The sequence below is a fragment of the Fukomys damarensis genome, unplaced genomic scaffold (genome assembly GCF_012274545.1).
Source record: "Fukomys damarensis isolate Sample0158 unplaced genomic scaffold, DMR_v1.0_HiC HiC_scaffold_4, whole genome shotgun sequence".
Classification (NCBI taxonomy): domain Eukaryota; kingdom Metazoa; phylum Chordata; class Mammalia; order Rodentia; family Bathyergidae; genus Fukomys; species Fukomys damarensis.
The window spans coordinates 33754881-33774192 of NW_022900916.1; the positions used below are offsets into that span (position 1 = coordinate 33754881).

At 34.0% G+C, this 19312-nt stretch overlaps 1 protein-coding gene across 2 annotated transcripts in view; it reads right to left on the reverse strand.

Annotated features, from left to right (window-relative positions):
* Exoc4 (exocyst complex component 4) overlaps positions 1 to 19312 on the reverse strand; it is a 741153-nt gene that overhangs the window by 124327 nt on the left and 597514 nt on the right. For both annotated transcript variants that reach the window (XM_010611733.3, XM_033757669.1), the window contains exon 13: positions 13435 to 13590. In XM_010611733.3, the coding sequence (XP_010610035.1) occupies positions 13435 to 13590 (156 nt within the window). The remainder of the gene's footprint in view (positions 1 to 13434; positions 13591 to 19312) is intronic.

The window sequence follows — 19312 nt, forward strand, 5'->3', positions numbered from 1 at the left end:
GTTGATTTTATTAGGTGTGGTGTGGTAAGGAAAATAATGGCCCTACAAAGATTCCCATATCTTAATTGGAAAAAACTGTGACTATGTTATTTTAAATGGAAAAGGAAATTTACGTATGTGATTAAGTTTAAGAAATTAGAGATAGGGAGATTATCCTGGATTACTTGGTATATCAAGTCTAACTATATGGTCCGTAAAAGTGGAGATCCTTCCCTGGCTGTAGTCAGTTTGGGTGCTGGAGATGTTATTATGGAAGAAGGGTCAGAGAGAGGCTCTGTACTCAGTTTGAAGATGGAGGCAGATCACAGATTAAAGTATTAGTCTGGGCCGGGAATTTAGCTCAGTGGTTCCGGTGCCTGCCTCACAAGCACAAGGACCTGAGTTCGATTCCCGGTACAAAAAAAAAAGAAAAAAGAATTAGTCTGGACTCTAGAAGGTGGAAAGTCAGGGAAATGTATTCTTTCCCACATACTCCAGAAAGAAATCCAATACTGCACACACCTTGACTGTAGCCTACTGAGATTTGTGCTACAGTTCTCTCACAGAAGTAAAAGTTTATTTAAACCACTGTATTTATGGTAATTTATTAGCATGGCAACATAAAACTAATATGTGGGTATTTAAGAAGATGTCTTTGTTCTTGGGAGATGCATACTGATTATTTAAGAGTGAAAGGTCATTATGGCTATTACTGAGGACCAGAGAATTACGGCCTAACTGGCCTCCTCTGAGCACAAAGGAGAAAGGCTGCATATTAGGGAAAAGTGAAGACTGCTGAAGTTAAGTTGTTTACCAGAGAATGTACTAATGGATACTGGAAATGAATCTTATGTTACCTTGATTACTTGTGGCTGTGTTTGGGTGAATAAAAGCGAGGTGAGGCAAAGGCTCACAGCTCCTCTGCCAGCAGCTAGAGGTGCGAGCTCCCTGGCTGCCCATACACAGAGCTGACTCCATGTCTCTTTATCATTCACCCTTTTTCGCCGACCCCCACCCCAGGTTAGGAGGAACAAAGCAGTGGCTCTGGGTCCAGGAGCAAGGCCAGCTGGGATGGCGCCCCAGTGTGGGGCCAGGGACCCAGGGTCACCTACAGCCTGTGGCAAAATTTTGGATGGTTTGGCAAATGGAAAGATTGGGTATGTATTTGGAGAGAGAGTGGAGAGGGTATTGCAAGATTCAAGCAGAAAATCTAAGCAGTGTATGACTTATGTATTGTATTGTTATTTCAGCATTTTGGTGGGTTTTTACATTATCAAATTTCAAAAGGGAAAAAAGGATTAAGCCCAGGCAAAAAACTAAGAAGTGAGAAATAGAAGAGCAAGTATTGGACCATTACAAATTACTGTCTCCTCTACCTCTCTATCCAGAATTGTTCCTAGGCAGTGCAGGCTCCTGGTAATTGCTTCTTACAGAGATCCCTTGACAGTGCTCTTTACGTTTCTAATCAAAATGTTGATTTTCTGGAAATGGAAGTTTTGCACAAGGTATAATGTAACATGAATCATAAAAAAATTGATTCACCAAATCAAAACCTTGGACAATATTACTAAAGCAATCAGAACTCTCTAAATTCTTTCTGCCCTTCTCCCTTCAGATCCAGAGAGATAAAATGTAGAATGGTAGTTACGTTCTGACATATTTAACCCATGAATGCAAAAATACACATTTTTTTTGGTCAGTCATTCTGTCCTTGTACCAGTATTTTGGACTTGTGCTCTTATTTATGAGCAACGAAAAACCACTGTGTATACATGAACCTTTTCTAGAATAAAAAAAGGCTAAATTTGTCAAGGCTACAGTGGGCAAGGGTCTAAAAACTAAACTGCAGATCCCATTAAGCTAAAGGCCACTTTTCCACAGTGTGGGATCCCTATATAAAACAGGCACAAAAGTATCATCCAAACAGAACTCGGCTCAGAGTTCAACCAGTTAAGTCTCCAATTAGAAACCACTATTTTAATTGTAGGTCAAAACAGGTAACTATGAGAAAAGTTCAAAAGCATTATTATGGGAGATTCATTGTGCTAAATAAATTTGTTCCTATTTGATTCAGACGTGCATAATAGATATAAATTTTTTTTAAAAATTTCCCTATAATTATAGTTTAATTTAAGCTGCTCTTTTCTTCCCTAGTGTTATCAGTTCTTTTTAATATTATTAATAATATATTCTATACGTAGTTATCTTTTTACTTTTGATTAATTTCCAAATGCTAATTTAAAACTATAGCTCAGATTTAAGTAGATAGTTAAGTATTTGTACTGTATACTTGAAAATTCCTAAGTAATTCTTTCTCTGAACACCATTACCTGTACAGTGGACCCTCAAGTTATGACCAGTGTGACAGAGGAACAACTTGGGTTATGATTGGAATTTTAGTTTTAACTTTAGACCAAGGTCTTGAGTTATGGACCCAAATTCTGGCCACTCGTGCTTCCAGATGGTTTCAGATACAGATTTAACCCTTAAAGAGTTCTGGAAAGAACATTACAACATTGAGATTAATTGAGATTAATTGAGAAATTCCGGGCCAATCTCTAAGATCACTGAGATCTGCCTGGATACAGGAGATTTTGAATGCTGTGTAGAGAAGCCTGAGCCATTAATTGACAACCTGAGTTAAAACCAGCCCTCAGGAACCAGATGAATTTGTAAGTCAAGGGACAACCATATAACAATTAGTACATTAGTGCAGACATATATGCATTCAGTAAGCATTTACTAAATAGCTATTATACCCACTCACCCTATGCTCATCATTTAAAACTAAAATTCTAGAAGAATGATATTCATTAGGCTCTCTGGTCATCAACACCACAAATTTGGTATCAGTGTTGAATCTTGATTTGATTTAGGAATTGGATAGTTTCAAAACCTATCTGCTTTTATGACTGTTGCTTTCTGGAAACTTCATTAGAAAATAGTAATCATCAAAGAATTAACTAAATCTTCTCATAAAACATCTCTATAATTGAAGGTTGTCTTCCCGAGACACCAAATAAATGACAAGTATTTGCAAAAATATGCCCTACATGTAAACAATACTAAAACAAGAACCCTTATAGTAACTAACCCTAGGAAAAGTTATGGAGAGTTTGGCAAAATGATCAAATGCATTGGGAGTATTCATTATACACCGAGTTCTAATCTATTCCAAATAATATATGTAAGACAAAGCCACAACTTTATTGGAACTTAAATATAAACAAATATGCTGGTTTAAACAAATGCATGAATGTGCACACACACAATCACTATTTTTAAAAATAGTGTATCAGCCTGTAAGTTCTAGACTCACAGACTGTGGCTGGCAGATGAAGAGATGGAGATACTCAGAGAATTAGAGTAGGGCAGGAACCCAGGGCTCAGTCTCAGGGTTTTCTTCCCATTTTAGCCATACTCCTTATTTGGAACAAGTAAATGAATATACTGACATATCCAAGGATGAAGAGAGTCAAAATTCCTTGAAAATTGATACTGGTAATAAAAAGCAAAAAGCTACATTGTGAAGGCAGCACATTACTTAGAGACTGATGGCTCCAGTTAAGAATTATGGTACATACATACATTCAACTTAGAATAAAGCTGGTATTGACATGCTCTGTTAGCTTGGGGGAAAATACATCTTTTAAAGTAAGTCACCAAATAAGCTTTGCCACTACATTTCCATTATAGATGATGTCAAGCAGCACCAGACACAAACAGCTAATTACGAGCTGCTTCTTCAGTTCCTATGGTTTCTTGGAGGTGTTTTTCTATCAGGAGCAAGAGTGAGTTATGTATTCATTCAAATAGCAACTTTACCATCAGAAATCTGTCTTAAGCTTCAAAAGATTATCAGGAGAGGATTAAAATAATAATCACAAGTTGAACACATGAGTAATATATTAAATTTAAAAGTCAAATAGATAGAGCACTGAACACCTTCCTCTGAGTATTCCACACTATCGACTATCTCTAATTGACATACAGTCCTTTTGAAGAATATAACTGTGTTCAGCAGAAATTGAACAACTGAGCTAAAGCAAGAAAACTAAGTATTAGTTCTTCAAGGCAGCTCTATTAGAATAGAGAAACAAAGGGATGATGAATAGGTGGGGGGGTCTTAGGAAAAAGATACACAAAAAAGATGGAAACTTTGACAGCAAAGTGAGACACTAGAAATGAGCGAATGTTTTGAATAAAATTGATAGAAATTGAAGATAAATTAAGATCTTTTTTTCAGCAATAAAAATGTTAGAATGCTTGTATTTGCAAAGAAATAGTGAACTGGGATTGAGGATGTATGAAAAATTTTTAAAGCAAGTGAAAATTCTAAATCAAAGTAACAATTACCCATGGTTAAATATTCTATACCAATGAACAATGGTATCCTGTCCTGCTCTATGCTAGCTTTAGTTCTGTATCTCAGAAAAAAAAATGACATGAAATGTTTAAAAAAATTACATGCTCTAAATTCAGTGATTACATTCATCTTGCTAAATGATCTATTGAAACTGTTACACATTAATGTATTAATTTTAGACTTTTTATTCTGACCTCCTGGATGGGTGAAAGATTTAGCTTAACTTGGATCCCTTTCCCTTATACCCAATTACATCCCCTTCATGTTCCTATGTAGTTTTCCTATAAATTTTAGTTTTTTTATGGTCTTGTCTTCATATGTTTACATACAGTTTTAACTCTAGCAGCACCATTCACCTCACTTGTATGACTCTCCCCACACTGTGATGTCCTAGCCCAAGTGGGAACCAGTGTGGTTTGTAGGAGGGGAGAAGGTTTCTGGGAAGGGATATTGTAGGTGCTGCTACTTGAGCTCTATCTTGAAAGCTGAACTGGGCAGGTACAGGAGATAAGGTGGGATTATTAGAGGGCATTTCAGGATGGAGAAGTGGGCATGGAAGAAAGAGGGATAAGAGATCATGGTAGGGCCACGGATTTAGCTCAGTGGTTCTACCACCTGCTTTGCAAGGGCAAGGTCCCAGTTTGATCCCTGGTTAAAAAAAAAAAAAAAAAAAAAAAAAAACAAAAGAGATCATGGTGAACTAGGAATCTGAGAACATTTGATAGGGAAATAAAGCAAATGTGAGCAAGTAAGTGGTTCTATATAACGTGGTAGAAAATTTCAGACCGCAGCAAAGGCAGAGCTCGGAAAAAGCCTACAACAGGTGCAGGACTTTGTAGCAGTGGTTCCAGAAGTCTCCCTGCTTGCCCTTGTCCTGTTCACTTCCCACCATAGACACTATGGGCTACATTGTAGACATCCTGCCCATCAACATAATGGCACAGATAACCACTGTCAACCTCAAGTCATGCCAGATTAAATTAGAAAGATGGTAAATTTTTATTAAGACTCTAAAGGAGAAAAAGAAATGGGACTAAATGCAAACCTACAAAAAATTAGTAAGTGATTCCATGATCTGAATATACATAAAAATAGAAAATAAAAAATTAGTGACTTTTTAATAATCTAAACAGAATTATAACTCTCAAACAGTTGCCTAGTCATATAGCATTCATGCAACCCATAAAGAAGATTTTAAGTTTGGGGTTTTTGTTATTGTTTTTCACTTACTACCAATCTTTTGCTAACAAGAGTCATATCATTTTGGTATAATAACATAGAGAATACTTCAGTCATCTTGAACATTTATATGTTTGTAGCTGAGATTCCAGTAATGGTCTGCCTTTCTAAATCTGAGATTCAAATCTGCTTCTCATCCTGACTTGCCTTGCAATGACCCGCTTCCATCCATGACTTTCAACTTGTTTAATTGAGAAGAAAAACATTTTAGCAAAGCATTTTCTATCCTTGCACTTATTTAAAATATTCATGTTTTCTGATTCATCTTTCCTATTATAACTATATTTCTAAAGTCATATAAAGTATCCAGGGATAGTGAAATAAATGTTTCCATTCTAATGAAGGTTTTGTTCAACATAGCAGGAGTCATTTTTTTCCCCTTTCATCACCTCTTTCATTTGCTCTTACAAATGTATCTAAAGATTCTTCCATAACTGTATTTAGGTGGAACATTTTAACAGCTGTTTCTTATAGTTTGGTGAGAATTTTTTAAATTTTTGAAATTATTAATGGTCTACTTTATTCATACCATTTCTGCATTTAAATATAGTTCTTACTTTGCTAGGTTTCTGCTTCTCTCAGAATTGTCTAATCAAAAAATAAGCAAGTGAACAGGTACAAAGACATAGAAAAGGAAAAAACAAAACAAACCAGCTAGTTTCTGTGCTGAACACTATAACTCATGCCTGTGCTTGGAAAGGGAAAATGAAAAACTATATGTAACTTTCAGGGAGCCCACTGACTGCATTTTCTTCTAATTTGAGGCATTCCCATTCTTTGATTATTTTCATGTGAAGAGTACTTGATTTTTCCAATTTTTAAAATCAGTTTCATTCAGCATTCACTGAGGATCTACTATGTGTTATACAGATTCCAGACAAGGATAAAAGTGCAATCATACCTTCTATTTTTATTCTGGCTCTTTTTCAGGAAACATAATATAGAATTCATGCCAAATAACTCAGAAATTATCATAATCACTTGAAAATTAAAGAAATATTCTGCTATTATTTAATTGTATTTATTTCACAATTTCATAAAGTAACAAAAAGCCATCATAATGAACAAATATGCCACTCATTTAATTCTCTAGACAAAAACTAAAAAGTATCCTCTAAATAACTCAATACCTGAAAGTACCTAAAAATCTCAAGTCTGTCATCTTTGTTCAACACTGCATCACCCTCTATCCAAGACCTACATAATTTATTTAAAATATTTTTTATATTTTATCTCTTTGGTGGTCTTTCTTCCCTTTTCAACAAGAGTTATGCTATTTTCTCTGCTTTGATTAGGCAAACATATAAGTCAAAGGAAAGCAAACGTAGCAGTTTTAAAGTACCTATAGTCTTGGTTTCAATACTTTATTCCTCCCAAATGTAGGTGAATTACAGCTTTTTAACAAGCTGCTATTGGAAGAGAAAGAGCTCCCAAAAATACAATTCATTAAATATAAGACAGTGAATATAAAAAATAGCAAACAAAATCTAGTGTCAAAGTGCATAATGGTAAGTGTCTGACATTAGCAGAAAGTGTTACGATTATCAGACAAAATTATGATGATCAATGAACATGAAGGAATAACTCAAAAGTACAAAAATATAAATTCTGATCCTTTTTCTAGGCTGACTGACTATAGTGTGGTGGCTCTTGTAGCCACACTACCTAGGTTCAAATTCTAGCTCTGTTGCTTGATGTCTGTTTGAACATGGGGAAGCTACTTTCTCTGCACCTCAGTTCCCTCATTTGTTGAAAGAGAATAATAATACTCGGAAACTAATAATGCTATACAGTGCTAATCAACGGCAACTCTTACTGTTATAACTGTTGAAATAGATTGTGCAATCCATTCAGAGACTTAATTATCATTCATCTCTCTGCCTGCTATTGTTCAAGACTAATTCATAGGTTTTATGTATTATTTGTCCTTTATTACTTGAAAACTCTGGTCCTGGTCTTGCTAATCACACTTAAGAATTTTCAAACCTGGCTCTGGAAAAATGATACTGATTCTTTGAAATTCAGGAGGTTTTGGGGGACTCTTTTCTAATATTGGTGCATCCATCTTCAAGATAACCCTTCCCTGTCTCATTTATTACCCTCAGTATCTTCCTCCTTCTGTTAATTATACTTCCAGAAAGGACTACTTTTTATCAGTGGATATGCCCTGTTCTCAATATATATAATATCTAATGTCTACACACACACACACACACACACACACACGTGCAAAGACAATGGGGTTAGAGAGCCTGCTTTCAGCTTCCTTGGCAACAAAAGCATACTTGCTATTTTTCTTTTTTCTATTAAAGCCCTGGCTTGACCTAGTTTTTTCTCCTCTATTCAAAGTTAAGCCTGAAAATAATACATTTTATTTTTTAGTTAAAAAACAAGAATAAAAAAGGGTCTCATTTAGTAATGAAGGGAACATAACCTTTATTCAATTCAAAGGGCAATGGATTCTATATTCATCTATGTACCAAGTAGCATTTGGAGTTTTAAAAGATAATTACAGGAGGATAGTGTGACTTTTCAGTCTTTTTGGCTTATGCCTTGTTCTATGGTGCTCTAATGGGCTAAATCAATGCTCCTCTTAACTCTACCATATTGGAATATAAATTAAGAGCATCTTCTTCTACACACTTGTTTTAACTTCTAATCTGGATAGAGAATGTGACAGGTTAAGAGGAAAGAATCAATCACGTATAAAATAAAACAGACCTAAAATCATTTCTCGTCTATTAAAGCAAACATAATTTGCTTTTCAAACCATGTCAACATGCAAACAAAAGCCAAAAACCAAAAAACAAACAAACCAAACAAACCTGACAAATCTCTTGGGCTTATTGTTTAGCAAAAGAAATCAAGACACCATGATTAAACTTACAGAAAACCTGAAGACAAAGAAAACTAAACTTTGATTACAGAAGTCAGGATAATGGGTGTTTTGAGTGAAGGCCTTGGGGGGATATTAGAAAAATTTTCTATTTTGATATGGTAGGTAGTCATAGGGGTATAAACATATATATTTCACTGAGTTATATGCTTAAGATTATACTTCACGTAAATTGCATCAAAAATTTAAAAATTGTATCATTTCTTTTTCCTTTAAGCTTAAAATAGGGAATGATACAATTTAGTGATCAAATAAAAAGTAAAGACAGCCATAATCTTAATTCTAGCTCTTTTAAATAAAAAGAATGGGGTGGATCACAGAGGCTCATTTCTTTGGGTCACCACTCTCTTCTCTGGAAAAGAGCCACAAACGGTGATTGAAACATATGGTGAATGTTTAAACTAAAAAGTTTATTACAGTAAGATACATTGACATCAATCCTCTTCAAAATACTCTCTCTTAGTTTAGAAACACTTATTTTGTTGTTCTTGTCACTTTCTGAAACCATTCTGGGAGTCCTTTTTTGTGAGAGTCTTAAAATACAGTGAATATTTGTGAAAATGTTCTAGTATGTCTGTGTCCACCTCATTTACATTGAGGGAGGCATAACAGTGCAATGAAAGATATTCTTGAAAAGGTTTCCTTTAATTGTAAACAACTGATGATAACTAATACAACTGATTAAAAAATCCTTTTGAAAGTATAAAATATAATTAATAAATTATATAATAATCAGCCCAGAAATAACAAGAAGAAGATACACAATCATTTAATGTTATCTGCCAAATTAAAATTAATTATCCCCTGGAAAGTACTTTAAACATAACTATTAAGTTAATAAATATGGTTAAATGAGTACACTTAAAGAGGAGTGGACATATGCTTAGGCAGACTTCTTAAAAATCTGGCAAAATAATAACAGTTATTCTGTGAAATATAGAGCCTTGTGGCCTGAATTTCTGTCTTGAGGTCAGTTTGATAATGTCTAATCAGTCAATCTCTGAATCATTTTTTATCTCTCCTGAAAGAAAATATCATGAATATATGTTGATATTAAATCCATAAAAATAACCTACATGAAGGGAAGTATGGAGTATAGGAAAGGAAATAGAAATTTAAGATAGGTAATTTATTTCAGATGCTGGGGATATACATTCAGCACAAAGTTTTAGAAGAAAATATCACTGTGGGTTTTCAGAAGCAAAGATTTCAAAAGAATACCAAATGTATTTCCATAAAATAGATAATAAAATTAAATTATTAAACCTTTAAAAAGTCTTATTTAGTAAAAAAAAAATCAAGACAGTAAAGAGCCTAAAAGACTGATATATCTGCACCAAAGGAATTTCAACATGATATATAAAGAACTTAAAAATCACTTGGGAAAAAGACTATATAATTAAAAATAGACAAAACATGTAATGAAAGAGGATGTCCAAATGGCCAATAGTTAACTTTGTCATTCATGAGAGAAATTCATATTAATGACAATGAATTACCTCTATACAAATACTAGAATGACTACAATTTATAAGATGGAAAATATCAAGTATTGGTGAGATATGCCAATAGTTAACTTTGTCATTCATGAGAGAAATTCATATTAATGACAATGAATTACCTCTATAAATACTAGAATGACTACAATTTATAAGATGGAAAATATCAAGTATTGGTGAGATGTGGAGCAACTGAAACTCTCATACACCATTTAAGAGTGTGAACTCTTATGGTCACTTTGGAAAACTGACTGTGAATTAAAAACTCAACATTTACATAGTATTACCCAATATTTCTATTCCTAGCATAAACCCAACAGAATGTACACACATGGTTACTAAAAAAACAGCAGAATATTCATAGCTGTACCATTTAAAATTGTTCCAAACTGAAAGTTATCTTGATGCCCATCTGTAGTAGAATGAGTAAATTATGTATACACATTTATGTGTAAATACGCACACATATATACTATACATATATGTAAACATATATATATATACACACATGCACATATATATATAGATACATGAACATTTAAAAAAAATTTAATGCATACACACAATGGAATACTCAGAATAATGAGAATCTATCTATATACAAGATGGGTGAATCTTGCTAATAATGTAATTTGGAACATAAAAGCTAGTCATAAAAGAGTACATAACTGCATGATTTTATGTATCCCCAAAACAAATTAAACTAGTCTCTGTAGTTAAATAAAAGTAAGCCGTGAAGAGGTAGGCAGCAACTAGAAAGAAGCACAAGATCTCTTGTTGCTCTCTTCCATTTTTGTTATTAGTGTTCTGTTTCTTGAACTAAGTATTGGTTACACAAATGAAAACTGAAAATTCAAGCTGTGCCTTTGATATGTGCCAATTCCTATATATTTATTACACATCATTAACACCATATATTTAATATGTAGTAAATGAAAAATAAACCACAGGTAATGTAAGAAGAGAAAAACATTCTAAGAATCAAGAGGAAATTTTAGAAATAAAAAGTACCCTAGTAGAAGTGTCTGGTGGGATTAGCAATAGATTGCATATGGCTAAGGAAAAAAGTGTGATCTAAAAGAAATGTGAATAGAACTTTCCAAAACTGACATCCAAAGAGAAAAAAAAAAAAAAAAAAAAAAAAAAGAAAAGCAGGGTATTTAAGAAATGCAAGATAATTAATGAAGCTACAACACATTAAGAATAGTGAGAAAGTGGAAACAAAAAAGAAATACCTGAAACATTATAATTTCAAAAATAGTGAATTTCCCAAAACTATAAAAAACACCACACCATAGATCCAGGAAACTCAGAGAATACCAAGTAGAATCTGTACCAAAAGTTTTACCATCATATTCATACTACATAAAATCAAAGACAAAAACATCTTTAAAGAAGCAAAAAAAATTTTTTAAATTTACCTATAGAACAACAAGGATAATAATTACGCCAGATTTCTCTTCAGAAACCATGTAAGCAAGGAAAGAATAAAGAGTAATATTTAAAATGTCTTTTAAAAATCACCATTTGTAATTAATTTTATGCATCAACTTGATTGGGCTAAGAGATACTCAGTTGGGAAAACCTTATTTATGATTTGTCTGTAGGGAATTTCTAAGAGAGATTAGCATTTTAATAAGTATGCTAAGTAAAGAAGATCTATCTACACCAAAGTGGGTAGGCATCATCTAATCCACAGAATAGAACAAAAAGGTAGGAGAAGGGAGAATTTACTGTCTCTCTTCTTAACCTGAGGAATGCATGCTTTTGTCCTTAGATAACAGAGCACCTCCTTCTCAGGATTTAAGACTCTGGGACTTACACCAGCACTCTCCCAGTCCCTGGTTCTTAGGCCTTTGGACTTGGGAGGAAGTGCAGCCTTTGCTTTCTTGGTTTTCTAGCCTGCAGACAGCAGTGAGACTTTTTGGCTACTATAATCTTTAAACCAATCCTGGAATCCGTCTGTCAGTCTGTCATCCATCCATCATCTATTTTATTGTTTCTGTTTCTCTGAAGAAGACTGATTAATATGCCAACCTAGATTCCTGTGCCCAATGAAATTACCCGTCAGGGCTGGGGATTTAGCTCAGGGGTTCTGCCGCCTGCCTTGCAAGTGCAAGGCCTGAGTTAGATTGCTAAAAAAAAAAAAAAAAAAAAAAAAAAAAAAGTAAAATGAAATTACCCTTCAAAAGTTCAGGGAAAATGAAGATTTTTTTAGACAAACAAATATTGTGGGAATTTGTTATCAGCAGACTTGCCTTGCAAGAAATGTTAAGGGAAATTCTTCAGAGAGAATGAAAACGAACAGGTCAGAAACTTTAATGTAAGGTAATAAAGAATTTGTAATAGGGAATAAATAAAAACAAAAATGAAACTTTTATTCTTAATTGACAGTTGTTCAAAATAATAGCAATATTTTAACGAGTATTTTATAGAGTGTGGGTGAATGAAGTGAGTAACAACAATATGAAAAGTACCAGCAGGGAGGTATCAGGAATACTTTATTATAGGGTACTATATTATTTAGGTAGTGGTATAGTTTTAGATGAAAATGAACTTTGGATTGGTTGCAGATTTATTTATCTATAATTACTGTTCAGATTGTGAGAGAGACAAATCTAAATTCAAGTAAAATACTGGACATTATTTCTCTCAGTTTCTTTAAAGTGCTTTTATTTTACTTTTTTTTAACCATTTATTCTTTCACTTAGATAAGCAAAAATTAATAAGAATGAAGTTAATTTTGATGTGACAAAGTACTGCTGTCATCATTTTTCTACTTTTTGCAGTTCTGAGATGACAGAGGTACAAACATTTTGCTCTTCTAAGCCAGCCACATGGAAATGGGTATCTTCATCAAATTCAATGGCTAAGTAAGGAACTTAAATTATTCAAAGTTAAGTTTTAGTTAAAAAGTTGAAAGAATAGAGTCCTTATTTTTGTCAAAACAAGTAGAAAACCGTCAGACATAATATGACCTGTGTGAATGAACAAGGGGAGCACATTTCCATTTTTGGTAAACCCCAACTAACAATAGTCTGATAGAAGGAATATGTTAAGAACAGTGGTAACAAACTTTGTATAAGCGAGAAGCTTCTCTTGTTATTATATTTGTAGGGTACAGGATTAATACATCTTTGTTGAGAAAAGGAGTGAACAAATGAACTGTATTCTCCCCTGTGGGGGAGAATGACCTATAAATTAAACGATATTTTAACTTGATGTAGCCATGCTCCAAATTTAATTCGCTCCAGTTCCTTCCTTCTAAAGTTTTGAGCTCAATGCATATTTGTGTGGGAAATGACATGAGGCAGGATGAAAACAGATTTTACTAAGTTCATGCAATGAGAACTTGATCTTTAAGAACTGGCCAAATTTTCATGTAAAAAAAGATTAGCTAAATAAATACATGTGCCTTTCCTATGTTTAGTACTATGTAGAAAATAGACCTTTACCTTATGAAATCTTCTTCTTCTTCTCTCTTTGGCCTAAGTTGTTTGGGCTGAGCCATATTAATCCAGTTTGGAAGTGATTTCAAGAGTCTGCTTATATCATCATCTTTCGCCCAAGAGGCACTGATGACAAGTTTTTCTTCAGACTGGACAATGCCCCTAAAAAAAAAAGCCAACAGAAAACAGGTATTTTAGCATAATCCCTGGTGTTCAGTTAGCATTTTTCCTCTACTTTCTCTTCAGGAAAAATATATCAGCTCCATGTCCTTTAAATGGTGACATCCATGAATAAGTAACATTACTGGGGGACACTATTTCTAGATTTCATTCTCTGTTACGTAATTGTGGAGTAATCATGGAAGCTGCTAATATTAATTATTCCCTCTTCTGTTACCAATCCCTTAAGAAAAATAAAAATGTATGGGAGGTTTTGGGGGAGCTCTTTCAAAAACATGTTCAATAAATATAAAGTCAGGTAATTATTTTAAAATTCTGTTACATGAAAACATACATGTTACCTGCAAAGTGACAGAGGTAATACAAATGGTTATTCTCTGGCTTCTTGGTTTAAATTATCAATTAGTTCTACCTGTAGGTATTTTTTGAACTATGGGCATACCTTTATTCAAAGCAAATCTACCAGCATAAAAAAATCCTCTGCTACAAATGTCAGGCAGAAAAAGCTTTTGATTGTGGCTCTCTCCAGTGGGCTTTGGCTAGTCATCTAGAGCTGACAGGCTTCAAGTCCCTTAATAGGGCCCACGGGTTCACTATTTACACTGTTCTTATCTGAATGTACTTATAAATTCATCTTACATGTTCAATTTCAGTTTCATTAAACATCTCTTTCTCTTCAATATTTCCATCACTATAACTGATTTTGATGGTCTAAAAAGTCCTTATCAGCAATACAAGTGACATAAATGACATTTATTTATGAAGGAAATGCTAATTAGCTGAAGATAAGCAAGGCTCAAGGAGGTTTCTGCCATCGCAGACACAGCAAGGAGTATCTTTTGCTGTGTGAGGGTCACAGTGGGATGCATTAGGAATTTTCAACTAAATATATGCCACATGTATATACATATAATATAAACTGCCTGACTCTATAAACAATTTAATGTTTACAGAGACGCTGAAGCACAAAGTTGTACATACTTTGGCTCAGGACAGCCCAACTGCATATAATATAGCTTCACATCATAAGGAGTAATACTGTTCTGATTCTCTTAAAATACGTTAAAATAAATGAGAACTATGGATAATTTCTAGGATTCTTGTAAGTCACTAAAAGCAAATGTTTTGTAACAGTAATTATGGTCCCCAAAATAAAAATTTGAGTATCAAAACTTCTTCCTTCCATTCTCTCAAATTACTCTCACTGGTATCTTCCATTCCCCTCCCTCGTTATTTTATTGCATTATTTTGTAATAGGTGGATTAATCTATGGAATAATCCAACAGTGTAACTTTTACAATACCATACTTGCATTGCTGGGTGCAATCTTACAGAACAGCACCGCCTCAGATGTCTGACTGATATCTCTTGGCAGGTGGACCCTCAATGCTCTTTAGCATTCTTTTTATGTCTCTCATCAGCTTCTTCTCCCCATTTCCCTCAGTGGTTATTTTTTAAAAATGTTATTTCAGCATCTTCTCATTACTCATCCTTCACTTCCTTGCTAAGTGACAGAGAAAGGAGAGGATTTGTGACAGACTTTTAAACATTCTGCCTCCCACCGCTAACCTCCAACCTCAATTCAAATCTTTCATCCTTACCTATTTCCAGTACTCTCGTTATCCCTTTATTTTCCTGAATTTTTAATATTTCTCCTTGTAACATTTCTCTAATTCTCTGTCATTTTTTAAAAGAATAAATGAAAGAGCAAATCATTCTTTTTCTTTTATCCGATTATTAACACTCTTCTAGGGCCGGGGATTTAGCTCAGTAGTTCTGCCCCCTATGCCCAAGGTCCCAAGTTTGTTCCCTGGTGCCAAAACAAACAAACAAACAAACAAACAAAAGCTCTTCTATCCCCTTCAAAAAAACATTCATTAAATGAGTAGCCTGAGAATCTAGTTTTCCTGAGTAGTTCCACTCACTGATATGACTGTCCAGTCCCTTTCAGAATTTCTGCAAAGATCTCTTCCTCTCAGTTTTTCAGATGTTAAAAATGCCAGTCCCTCTTTGACCTCTAGATACAGTTTGATACTTCTGTATGCTCCTCAACCTCAACATTTGCTTGTTTCTACTGCTTTGAATTCCTCTTTCATTTATAGCACCTAGGGAATTCTCTGTCTTCCTTTTGAGTTTGGTTACCTATTTAAAATACCTTTAAAGTTAACCAATTTTATACAATTTGCTTTTGACAGGAGTAGCATCTATTTATTCTGTATTTTTTTGACAGGAAGTAAAAAAATTCAGTACAAAAGGAAAAGAAAAAAATGTGAGATAATGAAAAGATGGAAATAAAGTGTTTGTAGATGGGAAGGGGAGGAGGGGGTGAAGGGAGGGCAGGGGTAAGGGGAAAAAATGAGAATCAAGACTTGTCATGTAGAGGTACAAGATCCCAACAATGAATGTAACTGTACTGTTTCCCTAAAATGTACCAATAAACTCAATTAAAGCTGAAAAAAAAAGAGTATAACAACAGAGAACACTGGACTAGATATGGAAAAAATCTCTGAACACAATATCTGCTCCTACTAGTAATCTCTAGCTCTCTCTTTACTGTTTTAGCCTACAGTCAAGAAAGGTCATGATTCCCAGTCCCAATACCCCAAATGTGTTCATCAGACTCTGTCATTATATTGCCATTATATTATTTCAAGTGCCCCTTAGGTAAAGATTTGGCTTCTTGTACAAGTATGCTTATAGAATAAAAGTGTCAATATAAAAAAAAAAAAACAATTGCAATAAGGGTTACACAAATAGCATTTCACTAATGTTGCTCCATCAACCCAAGAATATGATTTTATCTTCACATTCTTTGAATATTATGAAGCATCCAATATTTTTGATTGGTATTTTCTCGACACAATAATCTTTTGTTTCCATAACTGTTTCCTTCTGGTTCTTTTCCTGCCATCCTAAACCCCTAATTTTAGCCAAACAGATGACTCTTCTCCTGTGCCCATTCTTAAATGTTGTGTTCCACAGGATTTTCCATTTCTCACTTTGTCAATCTTATTTTCTTGCCAGGACTGACTCATCTGCATTCTGATGATTTCTAAATTAATATTTCCAGGGCAGCCCTCTCTTCTGTGCTGGGCCTGCATCTCCAAAGTTTATTCAAGACTCTATAGTTCCATCATCATTTCAAATTAAAATTAGTCAAAATGAATTCATTCATTTTCTATCTCTCTTCCAGTAGATATCTGGCCAAGCTATTCTGCAATTTGATTCAGAAACAGTCATCCTAATCACCTACAGTTACTACATATTGCCAATTCTACCTCCTTAAAAATCTTATAAATCTGTCATTTCCTGTCCCACTTCATTGCCATTAATCTGTATTTAAACCATCATCATTCCTCACTTGTTAGCAATAACCTTGTAACTAGGCTTCTTTTTGGGGGGTGGGTGGGGTCAAACTCAGGACCTTACAGTTGCCAGGCAGGGCACCGCTGAGCTACATACCGGGCTATAAGTAGACTTCTTGCCTAGAGCTACAAGACCATCAATCCAACTCACCACCTTACTCAGAACAGTCAGGCCTGTGAACTACAAATACAATCATGTTATTGCCCTTCTTAGAACTTTTCAGTGACAATTCTATGTAAGAACAAGAGAGGACTTAGCAAGGCAAAAACATCTGCCTTTTCAGCTTTACCTCCTACTATTGCTTTTTCCTCTTTTGTCTCTGTTCACTGCTGCAAGATAAACTTCTATGCATGTTGAACATCCTATCCATAATGAATACTGCCAGGCCTTTTGAATAGGATATACTGTTTCCTACTTCTGCATGTTGTCACTGCCTAGAGGAACATTTTCTCATTCTCATTGTTTGCTACTACTTATCAATTATTATCTTGGCTCTTTCCTTCCTGTGGCCGAAGTCTCTCTTTTGTACCTCATCACCTTTATATCAGAGGTTTTCAACTCTGACTGCACATTAGAATCACTCTGAGAGGCTATTAAAAAGCAGATGTCCTGGCAAGACCAAGCACATTAGACTCTCAGGGTAGTGGTCATGGTGTAGGTAACAATTTTTCAGTTTTCCATGTGGTCCAAGAATGCAATCAAGTGACAACCCTTCCCTTACACATAACTCTAGTGTCATTGGTCTTTCTATGCATTTTTGTAAGTTGGAATCTCAACCTAGATTAGTTTGCTCAAGGTTGAATTGATTTCATACAAGTTTTTGTGTGCCCAGTGCCTAATAAAGTACCTAGTATAGTATATTTGGAAGGTATACATACTGCCGTCACTATTAGTAATGGGATCACAGGCAGAGATTAGGGAAAGGTAAGGGGGGGACAGGATATGATCAAAGAATATTATGTACATATATGAAAATTTCACAATGAAATCCACTATTTTCTATAATTAATATGCACTAATAAAAAGGCTTCTTTAATTTTGGGCATGTAGATAACTTATTAAACAAAAGCCATTTTAGTTGATTATTTTTTTCTTTTTTGCACTGAATGACTCAGATGAGCTATGAAGTTCTTTGGTAGTAAACCAAATCACAGATTACTCTGTGCTTTTCTAAATTTAATACAAATCAAAATAGTGAATAATAAATTCAAGTGTGTCCCTCTCTGAAAAACATTCAGCACAAAAAATTCCTGACTCATAAAACTAATGAACCAAGAAGTGATTGCTAAAATGTCTTCCCCCTCCTAGGTGGTCCATTATTAAAAAGCTTCAAAACTAATTTTCTTTATAAAGAGTTTTTTTACTATGGCATTACATTCTCTCCCTTCGTAAAGGAAATGAACAAAATTCTATCACCTATGACTTTAATACTTATAAAAGTACACTTCTATACTTATCACCTATGACTTCATGATTAACAATTTGTCTTATACAATGGGGTGCGAAGACCATAGTCTGTGGATCAAATCTCTCCATGAGCTGTCTTTATATGTCCTATAAGCTGAGTGCTCATAGGTTTAAAAGGTTTATAAAATTTTTAAAAAAATAAAATTTTGTGAATGGAGAAATTAAATTTAACATTTCAATATCCATATCCAGAAAGAACTTTGGCTGAGTGCCTTAGTTCCTTTTAGGCTAAATTATGCTTTTCAAAGTTAGAAGCTTAAATTTAAGTCACTTTTCCAGCATTTAAATCTTTGAGCCAGATACATTTTACCCTAGAGTTCAGTAAACCAATTTGGGTATGTGAATGTGAGATGATACTATATATACTTTGGGGATTACAAGTTTCTATCTTAGCACGTGATAGAATTAAACAAAAATTATCTTGATGGAATACTATGTTAAAGATATCTATTTACTTAGGTATTTAATAAATAAACATTGGCTTAAAAATTTTAACATATTCACAGATTCTATTTTTTTAAAGATAGTTATTCTAATTAATTAAAATAGTACTACATAATTCTCTTAACAATAAAAATATTAATTCATATTGGAAAGAACACCGATCCCAAAAGCAATTCCAAATATTCTATTTAAAAAACTGTCATTAAGGTGAAGGGGGTGAAGGGAGGGGAGGGGTATGAGGAAAAAATAAGAACCAAGACATATCATGTAAAGGTACAAGATCCCAATGATAAATGTAACTATTGTTTGCTTTAAATGTACAAATAAACTTAATGGGGACAAAAAAACTGGCACAATTATTCTAAAGGATTTTTTTTTATATTTAAGTGGCAAAGTTCCCAACCTGACCAATTATACTTATTAGTTT